The following is a 12,922-nucleotide window of genomic DNA, read 5'->3' as shown; positions in this document are numbered from 1 at the left end:
GTCCATCCCCAGCACCAGGGAGGAAACAAAAGGAGTCTGGCCCTGAGGTGAGAAGAGACGTTACAGGAGAGCTTGCTCTTGGCTCTTAGCTCTTGGCTTGTAAAGTAGAAAATTCTACATTTAATAGAAGAGATCTTTAGTTTTCCATCCTTCATCCTGAGGGGTAAGAATTTATTTTATTTTATTTTATTTTGTTGAGAATGTGAGGTTAGGGGCTAGCAAAGTGGCTCATGGTGCTTACCACAGAGCTTGCTGGATGGATGCAGTGTGATTTCTGGACAGTAAAGGTGGGAAGGGGGCTGTTGTACACAGCTGTCCTCTGCCCTCCACATGTGCTGTGCACATATGCCTCCTTTCCTGTGTCTCTCTCTGTCTCCCTCCCTCACACAGGCACACGCACGCACATGCTAATCCTAACAGTGGTGATGAGAGAGCGTATAGCGGACAATCTATAGTGGGAGTCTGAGACCGCGCACACACACACACACATACACACACACTAATCCTAACAGTGATGAGAGAGCGTGTAGTGCACAGTCTGTAGCGGGAGTCTGAGACCGCACGCACACGCACGCTAACCCTAACAGTGATGAGAGCAAGTAGCGCAGTCTGTAGCGGGAGGCTGAGACCGCACGCACACGCACGCGCACACACACACGCGCACACACACACACATACACACTAATCCTAACAGTGATGAGAGCGTGTAGCGCAGTCTGTAGCGGGAGGCTGAGCCCGCGCACACACACACACACACACACACACACGCACACACACACGCACACACACACACGCACACACACTAATCCTAACAGTGATGAGAGCGTGTAGCGCAGTCTGCAGCGCTGGGCTGAGATACTTTTCTTTTCTCTCCTGTAGACTACATTTGGTCAATTTTGTGGAACCTGTTGGCCTCAATTACTCCATGTTTATCCCTACCTTGCTGAATCAGGGCACCACTGCTCAGCAGGAGAAATGGATACACCCGTCCAAAGAACTCCAGATAATTGGCACCTACGCCCAGACGGAGATGGGCCACGGTTAGTCCACATCTGAGGGACCTGGGATGACCACTTAATGAGTTCAAGAAAAGTGACTCCTGCTGTTGGATCATGTTTTCTTCTTCTCCTGCGGCTATGTGTTTGGGATTTTATTTTTTTAATTGTGGCATCAAAACCCAGTTTCTCTTTCTGAGTTTATTTCTTCATAAAATAGGTCCAGGGCTCTGATGAGCATCTTCAGTGTCACTCCTTAAAGCTTGTCATTCTCACAGATACCTACTGTTAGCTGCTGTGCAGCTTGGAGAGATGGTGTTTAAAGGTGTGGAACACCCAGCTATGTTGGTATGTGTAATTGTGAAGGACTCTGTTGGAAGTGCCTCTGAGTGTTGATGCCTCACCAGCGTCTAGAGGTGACGTCAGAAGCACGGCTGTAATGATATGGTGAAAGCAGGGAACTGTCTTGCTCTTACGTTGCCTGCTAGCTGCTCCAAAGTTTGTAAAACGAATCCTGTGGTTTTCTCCGGCTGTTTTGTCGTACAGTTCCTCCGTGAGTGTCTGTGGATCCTTTACCGCCAGTAGCTTTTGGTTAAACTCTTCATAAGTGCTTGGGTGTATTCAGAAAGTTGTAGTCTCAGTGTGGAATAGGATTGATTGTTTTCAGAGCTAAAACTCACAGTAAGTGTGCATATTTTAGCTTTTGTTGTTTGCTTTGGTTGTTTAAGAGAAGGTTGGCCTTGTTAGCCTGGGCTGGCTTGAACATGCAGTCTTCCTCCCTTGGCCTTCATGTGCTAGGATGATAACTTGGCACCGTGTGCCCAGCAGGTGTGAGTGTTTTACATTTGAGATGGCCTTCTTCATACTTCAGTGCCATGATGGAGGAACCATGAAGAGAAGGGAGTTGGACTGCTAGAGCAGTCTTACAACCCAGCACTTGGGAGGCTGCAGGAAGATTGAACTTTGAAAGTCAAAGTGAACCTGGACTTTGAAGTTCAACCCTCTCAGAGAACCACGAAGGGTGTGGGGTGAGGATGCCAAACAAATCTGCATTATAATCTCCAGGGGATTGGTGCTATGTTTATGGATTAGATGGTGTATGTGAGCTATATCACAGACACCCAAGGCTTTATTCAGGGCCAACACTGGAAGGACAGGCCTAGAACATCTCCCGAGGGGAGAATGCTGTAATATTGTGTCTTCCTTTCTGGATGTTCTGACCTGCATCCTTCATAAGAGGCCTTAGGTGTGAAGTGCAAGGAAGTTTATATGGCTTTTTAGTCTTCTCTTGTTGGCCTAATGTTTCTGCTTTACGTTTAGAGAGAGGACAGACTTAAGACCTGAACTCTTGGCTGAGATCAGAAAGTGAATTCATAGGTCTTTCTCTGGACAAGTTTGCCTGCTTCTAATTTGGGAAATTTTCTTGTATCTGTCAGCTCGGTTGTGTGTCTGTAGAGCGCTGTCGGGGTGCAGTGGTAGAGGATTAAGTTTGGCTTCTTGGTGATTTGTTCAGTTTTGGTCTTCTTTCCCACCCTCTTTCTGTCCTGCAGGTTAAGAGGTCAGATCTGTTGGTTAATTTACATATGACTGTATTTCCTGATAAAGAACTGGTTAAAACACAGTCCTTTCCCATAAAGGAAAAGGCAGATGCCTGTCAAATTTGTCTTTTCCCTTTATGCCTTCCTGTCCCTTCAGACATACCAGGAAGTCTTGACAGATCTGTTCCTGGTCTCAAGCAAGGAGAGGGCTGGGCTGAGGAAGATGCTCTGCAGGCTTAGTGTTGGAGGAACACTGCGGAAAGCAGCCGTACGTCTCTTCAGGTCACAACGCAGACAATCAGTTGCAGATCTTGCCACTGATAGGGACTCTGTCTTCTCCCTCGTTTCCCATTCCCGTACAGGGAGGTAAAGCTTCTGTAACATGGCTGCCGACAGCGCTGGGGGACAGCCCTGGGGAACAGCCCTGGCGGGCTCCTCTCACTGAAGAAGGGTCCTTTCTTCGTCAAACTTGAAAAAGAGCCAAGTTGATCTCATGAGTCTTAATCCTCCTGCATTGCGGCTTCACTGCTGTTCCCCATCCTAATCTGAGTTCTTCCAAGCTGAGTGGACGCTGTAGGCTCCCATGAGACTTGTGTCTTAGGTTTGGGTTATTGTAATTTTCTCAGCCTTATTCTGTCAGTCTGTCTTTTTCCTTTGGTGCTGGGATGGAACCCAGTCTTTATGCTTGTTAGACAAACTCTCTACCACTGATCGTAATCAAAAGTCCCTTTTTCTGCTGTAATCTAACTTCTTTATAAGAGCAGTGGCTGCCTAGCACACAGAAGGCCCTCAGTTCAACTCCCAGCATTGCGGTGGAGAAAGAAAAAACAAACTGTATACACAGGCATGTGTTCATAAATGTATGTACTGTCTGAGGTTATGCCTTTTGTCTATTATCAGAAATGAATCTCTTCATTGAAGGAAAGACTTTTTTTTTGAGGCAGACAGATCTCTGTGAGGCTAGCCTGGTCTACATAGTAAGTTCCAGGCTGATCAGGGTTACACAGTGAGACCCTGTCTCAAAAATAAAACAAAAACACCTGGGTTTATTTTTATTCTTGTGTGTGTGTGTGTGTGTGTGTGTGTGTGCATGCGCGTGCGCGCGTGTGCGTGCGCGCGATTACCACAAATGTATTGGTACCCTCAGAGGTCAGAAAGCATAGCAGATCCCCGCAGCCGGAGTTACAGGAGCGGGGAGTCTCTGGTTAGTTCTTCCTGGGCACTGAGACCTGAGCTCAGGTCTTGGCAAAATCACAAGTGCTCTCTTCATCTCTTCAGCCCCTCTTTGCTGTTTGCTTTGTTTTGAGACAGGGTTCTAAGTAGCTTGGAACTCATTATGTGGAGCAGGCTGGCACCTCTGCCTCTGCAGTGCGGGGATTGCAGGAGAGCCCTGCAGTACTTCACAAAGGTATAACCCAGGCCAGTTTCAACTTTTCCATCTTTCTCCCTCACCACAGCATTTGCCCACCTAGGGTGCCAGCACCAGGTTTTGACTTTGAATGCTGATCTCAGTTTGTCAAGTTGAAAAAAAATATTGCAGAAATTTGAGTTAGGGTTCTAGCAAAGCTTTGTGTTTTCTTGGGAAGTAATTCTTCCATGCTTCTTCTCTCAGGCAGAAACTAGCTAACTTTTTCCTGTTAGTCAGATCTTTGGGAGGAGGGTGTTTGTGGGATACAGGCGTTGTGAAAGTCCCTTTATAGACCAGCCTAGTCTCAAACTTGTAGGGATCTTCCTGCCTGAAGGGATTATAGGCATGAGTCACCAGGCCTGGTTTTTCTTTGGATGGAAGTTGGCTTTGTGCAGGCTAGGCAACTACAGTGCTGAAGGCTCAGCTATGCTCCCAGCCAGCCAGAGCATTTCCCCCTGCTGTTGGCTGCCAGCCTGTCCAGCTTTGTAGCCTATGGAAGGAGAGACTGAAGAGATCTTTCCACGTAACAGCTTTAAAGGAAGTGACTTGAACACGTCACCAAATGGAGAGCTAGTGCTTGATAACTTAGGACAGATGATCTCACAGTAGGACCTTTCACTGTCACGCATAATCAACTTTAATAGAGAAGCTAAGGCACTCATTGTACACTCCTAAATGTTACCCATGTGACTAAGACTTAGGTAAGCTGCGAGAGAGGCTCTCAGCCTGACTCAGTGCCTCCTGCCTTCTCCGGTGTATTGACACACTTGTGCTCTTCCTTCCGTAGCACTGCACACAGATACAAACCTTCCAGGCTCCTCCTTCACCACCAGTCTCGGCTTGTTAACAACACAGAGCAGCTCTCCTGAAAGCAGAAAGCGGGGTGCTCCCAGTCCCCAGGCGCCCCGTCTAGGTCAGGGTTACTGCTCTGGGGACCTGGCACGTGTTTCTTTTGCTTACTGGATACTATTCTTTTGGGAAGGGAGTGCTGTGGATTAGCTCAGGGCCTAAGCGAGCAGGACTTCTCCCCTGAGTGTCCCCAGGCTGGTATTCTCCCAATCCCTACTTAAATCCAGGGCCTCCTGTAAGAGTTCGAGTTTTGGGCGTAGGGGTTAACAGTGGTTTGCTTTTTGTCTGTCTGTGGTAGAACAAACCCAAGGCCATTGTCCTACCACTATGCCGCTGTGTACCACCATTCTCAGCCCTGGCCTTCTAGAAGCTTGGCAAGCTCATGAGTGAGAAAGGCATCTCAAGGTGGTAGGCATGGCTCAGCCGTTAAGAGCGCTGGCTGCTCTTCCAAGGGACCTGGGTTTGATTTCCAGCACCCACATGGCAGCTCACATCCCTGACTGTAACTCCAGTTCCAGGGCCTCTGACACAGTCACACAAACATACAGACAGACAAAACACCAGTGAACATAAAATAAAAAATAAATTGCATATTTAAAAGAAAGAAAGAAAGAAAGGAAGGAAGGAAGGAAGGAAGGAAGGAAGGAAGGAAGGAAGGAAGGGGCATTTAGAGAGTCCAAATTGGTTGGTTTCATTTGGCTTTTAAGGTAGGATTCCTCTATGTGGCCCAAGCCGGCCTTCAACTTGCATCCTTCTGCCTTTGCCTCCTGTGTGCTGGGATTACAGGTGCTCACCATCACAACCAGTTCCACTGACTGGTCTCAGGAGTTTTCTCTAATTTTAAAATTACTGCAAATTCCTAGGGCGTTGCAAAAGCAGCACAGACCTTTCACCCGCTCTGCCTGTGGCCAGTCTATGATATTTCCAGTTTCCATGTTTCTGAGGAACATGTATGTGGATTTTGGATGTTCTCCACCCATGTTGGACTTGGAGATTAAGCTGGCCAACCAGAGACCAGAGACAGGACTAGGCTTGCAAACTCTCGCTCGTCCTGGTCTGCCACCATCGTTTTGATGCACATGTGGCGTGTGGCCATGCATTTTCCTTTATTCTCTGTGAGGGGAGGAGATTCACTGTGTCTCTGTGAACGGTTAGCTGGAAGCGCAGCCGCCTGCCCTGGAGAGGGCTCATAAGCTCCTGCTTAGCTGCTAAGGCTGCTTGTCTCCTCCCCAGCTTAGACGGAGGAAGCAGAGAGGATGAAAGGTATGTGGTCCAGGCTCTTCTCTAAGATAACGCGATAGCATAATAACGGGACACAGCCTGTCCTGCACAGGTCCGTAATTAGCAGCTATAAAGGTTGTCACTAGAAACTGCATGTCTTAAATTGATGCCGTTATTGGGATGAAGAGCACTGTCATTTTTTGTGTTAATTTGCATCGGAAGAGCCTGGCTGAATATTTGATATGGTGAACTTGAATGAATTTGTTATGTGAAGACTGTGAGTCTCCTATTGAACAAACAATATCCCAGTCTAGACACCTCACTGAAATTGCATTCAGGAAAACCTTAGCCAAGGTTTTATCACTGAGAGAACAGCCATGCTCTGCCCCACCCAAGGGCACCTTGGTTCCCATTCAAATCTACTTTTCAAATTTTTTATTTCCTTTTGTTTAATCACCAAGCCAGAGTCTTGCCTTGAACATACTGTTCTTTATTGTATGGGTCTGGGTCTCCACAGCCCATCCCCGCTGCTTAAGAACGATGCCATTGTTGGCTCTGCCAACGTAAGAAAGAGGAGCATTGTTGAGAATCCCAGCTGACACAGAAAAGGACAGTGCTCGCGTCCGAGGTGAGGCGCACCTGATGATTGTTACTCACAGTTTGTTTTTTCTCCTTCCCTGCTCTATCTGTTCGCTTTTCTGATTCTTACACACCCGATGATCCTTCCCTCAAATGCCCACCCTTGGTATTTCTTCGAAGCTCTGTGCACCGAGGGCATCCTGAGCCTTTGGACCTTCACTTGGGCATGTTCCTGCCCACCTTGCTTCACCAGGCCACCGAAGAGCAGCAGCAGCGCTTCTTCATGCCGGCCTGGAATTTGGAGATCACGGGCACTTATGCGCAGACAGAGATGGGGCATGGTACAGTGAGTTTAGTCCTTCCTCCCGCAGGCCTGCCTCGGTGGGGTGGAGCTGGGGAGTCTCACAGTTTCTGAACTGGTGTCTGTCTGCCATTCATTTGCAGCTGTCGGCTTGTCCCCATGTTCTGGGGACTCAGCGTGTGTATTCCACACAGACCCCTTGGTGCTGAATAGTATTTTATAGGTTTCTCAGAGGATGCAGTGGGGCATCCAGTTGGGTTGGGCTGTGCCTGTGAGGACTTCTTCTTTACTGTGCTCTCTGATATGGCCCAAGGGCTTCTTCGGCAGCAGTGTTTACTGAGTGCCTGGTTTCTTGACTTTTCCTTTGAAGGCTGTGGCTCACAAACTGTCCATTTCTGTGGCTCAGTTTGGAAATTTCTAGATGTTTCAAAGTGTTCAGTGAGACCTCAAAGGCTCTCAAAGTAGTTTGTTAAAAAGGTTCTCAGCGTTTATTTCAATGTAAAATGCCAGCCACATTTTTTAATAGTCCTTTTCAAATAATTACAGTGTGTGACGGTCCAGCTCCAGCAACACATGAGCCTAAGCCCGCACTTCCTCCCTCGTGAGCAGTAAGCACCGAGCCGGAGCCTGCCCCACACAGTGAACCCAGGCCTGTTGGACCTATAAGTTATTAAATGTTTCCATTCTAGAGGTCGTTCTAACATAAGGTGCCGTGAATGTACAGAAGGGCTAACTGGAGTCTGCTTCTGTCACACATTGCTTAGTGTCCTCACAAGTACAGCGGTATAGTTCACTAGAGTCAAAGTTGTCATGTTAAAACTTGAGAAGAGGACCCAGGCTGGCAAGGTGGCTCTGTGCTAAACTTGCTGCCAGGCCTGATGTCCTATTCCCAGAACACACTTGGCAGGCGAGAACTGATGCCCACCAATTGCTGCGACTCGTGTGTGCTCGTGGCACCTATGTACATAAGGTAGATGGAAGGTTGGTTTGTGTTTTGAGACAGGGTTTCTTTGTGTAACCTTGGCTGTCGTGGAACTTTCTCTGTAGACCAGACTAGCCTCAAATTCACAGAGATCCTCCTGCCTCTGCCTCGAAAGCACTGGAATTAAAGGAGTGTGCCACCACTGCCCAGTGGAAATGTAGGGTTTTGTTTTGTTTTAAATGTAAAAGAACTGGGTTTAAAGGAAAGTAGCCATCTCTGTTACATAGAGGAACACAAGTTGCCTCTGCATTTTCTTTTATTAGTCTCAATAAATACAGCACATTCACTGAGCCACACTTAGGAGTGGGATGCTCAGGACACTGTTGCTAGCGGCCTAGTGGGAAATGTCTAACGGGACAGTAACTGCACGGTGCCTGTCACTCACAGCTAGTCTACAGACTCATTGCTGGTATTTAGCTTCCTCTGAGTCCCGGCTGGTCTGTTTTCTTGGTCTTTTCCCTCTCTGCTGTACTGAGGCCATGTGATCTCTGTCCTCAGGAACTCATCTTCGGGGCTTGGAAACCACTGCCACATATGACCCCAAGACCCAAGAGTTCATTCTCAACAGCCCAACTGTGACTTCCATCAAGTGGTGGCCTGGGGGACGTAAGTTGAATTTTTTTCTTTAAGTATCTTTTGGATGTTTGTTGTTATTGTTGAACATTTTGAGGACTTATTATGAGATTGCGGCCGAGATAGAGGCAGTTTATTAAAGAGAAGAAAGGTGTTCCCGGGAAAGGAAGTGAGGGAAAGGGCAAAGACAGGTTCAGAACCAAAGCCTGCATTGCACCAGAGAGCAAGAAAAACAAAAAATCAAAATACAAGAACATAACCAAGTGTAGTACACACTTGTAATCCTAGCACTAGGGATGCAAAGGTGGGAAGATCAGGAGTTCACACTCACAGTCCCAGCGCTCAGGACTCAGAGGTGGGGAGATCAGGAGTTCACACTCACAGTCCCAGTGCTCAGGACTCAGAGGTGGGGAGATCAGGAGTTCATACTCACAGTCCCAGCGCTCAGGACTCAGAGGTGGGGAGATCAGGAGTTCACACTCACAGTCCCAGCGCTCAGGACTCAGAGGTGGGGAGATCAGGNGGACTCAGAGGTGGGGAGATCAGGAGTTCACACTCACAGTCCCAGCGCTCAGGACTCAGAGGTGGGGAGATCAGGAGTTCACACTCACAGTCCCAACGCTCAGGACTCAGAGGTGGGGTGATCAGGAGGTGAGACCTAACTTGAGCAGGAACACACACTCTCTGCTCTTGCTTCTTGCTCTTGCAGTTGGGAAGACTTCCAACCATGCGATAGTCTTGGCTCAGCTCATCACTCAGGGGGAGTGCTACGGGTTACATGCCTTTGTTGTCCCTATCCGTGAAATTGGGACCCACAAGCCTCTGCCAGGTAAGGATTGCTCATCTGGTACCAAGGTAAAAATTAAAACTGCAAGAGGTGCCAGGCGTGGTGGCGCACACCTTTAATCCCAGCACTCGGGAGGCAGAGGCAGGCGGATTTCTGAGTTTGAGGACAGCCTGGTCTACAAAGTGAGTTCCAGGACAGCCAGGGCTACACAGAGAAACCCTGTCTCAAAAAACCAAACCAAACCAAACAAAACAAAACAAAACAACCCCCCCCCCAAAAAAAAAAAACAAACAAACTGCAAGAGGCTGGAGGAATGGCTTAGCAGCTAAGAACACTGGCTGGTCTTTCAGAGGACCAGGGTTCGGTGCCATCATTTACCTGGTGGCTCACAACCAGCGGTCACTCCAGTTCCAGGGATCCCACACCCTCTCTGGCCTCCTGGAGCATCAGGCATGCTGTGGTACATGGGCATACATGCATGGAAAAGACCCACACACATAAAACAAAAGAATGAAAATAAGCAACTGCAAGAGATGTGAGGAGCCATTAATGGGAGCAGAGGGAGGCAAGGACTTCACACACATGCCCGTCACGCGTGCTTCCTGTTGTCTGTGGCAGGCATCACTGTTGGGGATATCGGCCCCAAGTTTGGTTATGAAGAGATGGATAATGGCTACCTGAAGATGGACAATTACCGTATTCCTAGAGAGAACATGTTGATGAAATATGCCCAGGTACATTTACTTATTTGTCTATTTTATTTAGTAGTAGATTGTTATTGTTAAAGCAGGTTCTCACCATGTGCCCCAGCCTAGCCAAGCTGAGGATCAGGACTGTCCTGGCCCAGCTGCAGAAGGTGGTGGGCTTTTCCTCTGACAGTGACGTAGAAGCAGGTGGGCAGTGTGTGAGGAGCATCGCCCGCTTGGTGAACCTGCGGCTCTCAAGCCTTTAAGTAATTTAGAGTCACCTGAAAGGCCAGTTAGACCTCGGATTATTAGCCAAGTATAGCGTGTACTGGAGAGGCGGGTGGGGGTGAGTTCAAGGTCAGCCTGTGATACATAGCAAGCCCTTGCTCCAAAATCTCTGGGTCAGAAGAGGGAGCGAGATTTAGTGTTCCAGACAGGTTGCCTGGCCCAAATGAAGCCAGGTTCCCTGCTGTTCCAGGAAGCACAGTTGGAGAATTAAATTAGTACACGGCCTCTCCGCCTCACAGAGACACTTCAGCCTGTTTGTTTTTCCAGGTGAAGCCTGACGGCACGTATGTAAAACCTCTGAGTAACAAGCTGACGTATGGGACCATGGTTTTCGTAAGGTCCTTCCTCGTGGGAAATGCGGCTCAGAGTCTGTCCAAGGCATGCACCATTGCCATTCGATACAGTGCTGTGAGGCGCCAGTCTGAAATCAAGCGAAGGTGAGGGTAGGGTCTGAGATGAACTCGGTGCTGAAGGCTTGCTCTGACCCTCTTCTTTTTTTTTTTTTTTTTTTTTTTTTTTTTTTTTTTGAGCAGGGGGTTTCTCTGTGTAGCCCTGGCTGGCCTCGAACTCNACAGGGTTTCTCTGTGTAGCCCTGGCTGGCCTCGAACTCAGAAATCCGCCTGCCTCTGCCTCCCGAGTGCTGGGATTAAAGGCGTGCGCCACCACGCCCGGCTTCTGACCCTCTTCTTAAGAGGAAAGGTTAGAATAAATACTTAAGCCACCTCTCTACCCTGGCACCAGTGCCATGGGGCTAGGTGTTAATCCAGGATCTCATACATGCCAGGCCTTCCAAGGATATAGCACCTGGCATGCATGATGGGAGGCAGAGAGGGCAAGCAGGCTGCTTCTGTCTGTCATCTCCAGGATTGTGGTTAGAATGCAGTGGGTTGAGCCTTGAGGTAGGCTGGGCCTTTGATAACATTCTCTTTAGTTGTGAGCGGACCATTGGGTTTCTGGGTAGTTTGGAAATGTAGTTGTCTCCGTCATACTGGAAACGCTGCAGCAGTTAGAGCACTGTCCTGATGTCAGTGCAGTAGAGGGAGTCAGGGCATTGCCAAGGGTGTGGCGCATGCCCTCAATCCCAGCATTTGGGAGGCAGAGGCAGGCAGATCTCTGTGAATTTGAGCCAGCCTGCTCTACAGAGTGAGTTTCCAGACAGCTGGGCCATGTAGGGAGACCTTGTTTCAAAACACAGGAAAAGGAGACACAGACTGCCATTTTGATCTGTGTGACTTGAGGCAGATTCCCTAACCTCTCATTTCCCCATCTGTAAGATGACAGCAGTGGGAGCAGCTGCCTCATAGGGGCGGGGGGAGGGAGAGGGGACGTGACTCACTGCTGTGTAGAGTCTTGGGCTGAAACTGGGACCGAGTGAGTGAGTAACATCGGCTGTTTTCTCTGTTAGCGAGCCAGAGCCCCAGATTTTGGATTTTCAGACGCAGCAGTATAAACTCTTCCCGCTCCTGGCCACCGCCTACGCCTTCCACTTTCTCGGAAGATACATAAAGGAGACCTACATGCGGATTAATGAGAGCATTGGCCAAGGCGACCTGAGTGAGTTGCCTGAGGTACGTCAGCCGCGCCGGCCTCGCTTCCCTTAGGCCTGCAGGGATGCCCTTAGGTTTGTGTTTGCCTGATGGCAGACATCCAAACGCTGTACGTGGGACTCCTGAAAGGAATTACAAAATCCTGGAACTTTTTTCATTAAAAGCTGGACAGATGTCAAGATGGAATTTTTATTAATATAATTTAAAAGGAGAGAGAGTACTGTTTGGCCAAGTATAGCAGTTGAGAAAGAGGCCTGAGACTGTTACTAATTCAGTGGGTCAGGCGACTGCCTCCTGATTTGCTCTGACAGAAGCCGCACACTTAGGAGAGCATGTGTTTTCTCATTAGAAGGTGGGTGTGAAGCCAGGGTTCTCATGGCCTGTGCTTGTCCCGTAGCTTCATGCCCTCACAGCTGGGCTGAAGGCTTTTACTACCTGGACAGCCAATGCTGGTATCGAAGAATGTCGGATGGCTTGCGGTGGGCACGGCTATTCTCACAGCAGTGGGATTCCAAATATTTACGTCACGTTTACCCCGGCCTGCACCTTCGAGGGGGAGAACACTGTTATGATGCTGCAGACAGCCAGGTGAGAAGCCCACCATGGCTGCTCTGCCCTTGGGTCTTCTTCCCAGGCCCGGGGGCTTGCTTTCTCCACCGTGAAGGACAGGCCTGACTCGCTCACCCTGTGGTTTGTCGTAGTCAGGTCGCTCTTGCTGCGATGAAGCAGGATGCCCAAGCACCCTGCGGGAGGAAAGGGGTTTTAAGACATAACCTTCGGCTTTTTTGATTCATCCTCAAGATCTCAGATTAATAAGTACCACACATGTAAAACATAACAATTTGAAAGTTCTAGTCTTTACCAGTTCAAACACTTTAAAAGTTTAGCCTATGAAATGGCTCAGCAGTTAAGAGCACTGACTGCTCTTCTAGAGGACCAGGTTTCAATTTCCAGCACGCACATGGCAGATTACAACTGTCTGTCACTCCAAGATCTGATACCCTCACACAGACAGATATGCAGGCAAAACAGCAATACACAAAATAAAAATAAATTAAAAAAAAAAGCTTAGGGCTGGTGAGATGGCTCAGTGGGTAAGAGCACCCGACTGCTCTTCCGAAGGTCCAGAGTTCAAATCCCAGCAACCACATGGTGGCTCACAACCATC

At 48.6% G+C, this 12,922-nt stretch overlaps 1 protein-coding gene across 2 annotated transcripts in view; it reads left to right on the top strand.

The window, feature by feature from the left end:
- Acox1 (acyl-CoA oxidase 1) overlaps positions 1-12,922 on the top strand; it is a 28,074-nt gene that overhangs the window by 9,403 nt on the left and 5,749 nt on the right. Inside the window, exons 3-9 of one of the 2 annotated variants that reach the window (XM_021176180.2) lie at positions 6,771-6,931; positions 8,372-8,479; positions 9,156-9,275; positions 9,852-9,967; positions 10,475-10,644; positions 11,613-11,775; positions 12,152-12,342. In XM_021176180.2, the coding sequence (XP_021031839.1) occupies positions 6,771-6,931; positions 8,372-8,479; positions 9,156-9,275; positions 9,852-9,967; positions 10,475-10,644; positions 11,613-11,775; positions 12,152-12,342 (1,029 nt within the window). Of the gene's footprint in view, positions 1-879; positions 1,041-6,770; positions 6,932-8,371; positions 8,480-9,155; positions 9,276-9,851; positions 9,968-10,474; positions 10,645-11,612; positions 11,776-12,151; positions 12,343-12,922 lie in introns of both variants that reach the window. The other variant, XM_021176179.2, reaches the window with a different exon arrangement.

This window comes from Mus caroli, chromosome 11, assembly GCF_900094665.2.
Source record: "Mus caroli chromosome 11, CAROLI_EIJ_v1.1, whole genome shotgun sequence".
NCBI classification, from domain to species: domain Eukaryota; kingdom Metazoa; phylum Chordata; class Mammalia; order Rodentia; family Muridae; genus Mus; species Mus caroli.
Note: the sequence above shows the minus strand (reverse complement) of the source record. Positions and strands in the feature narration are given on the sequence as shown.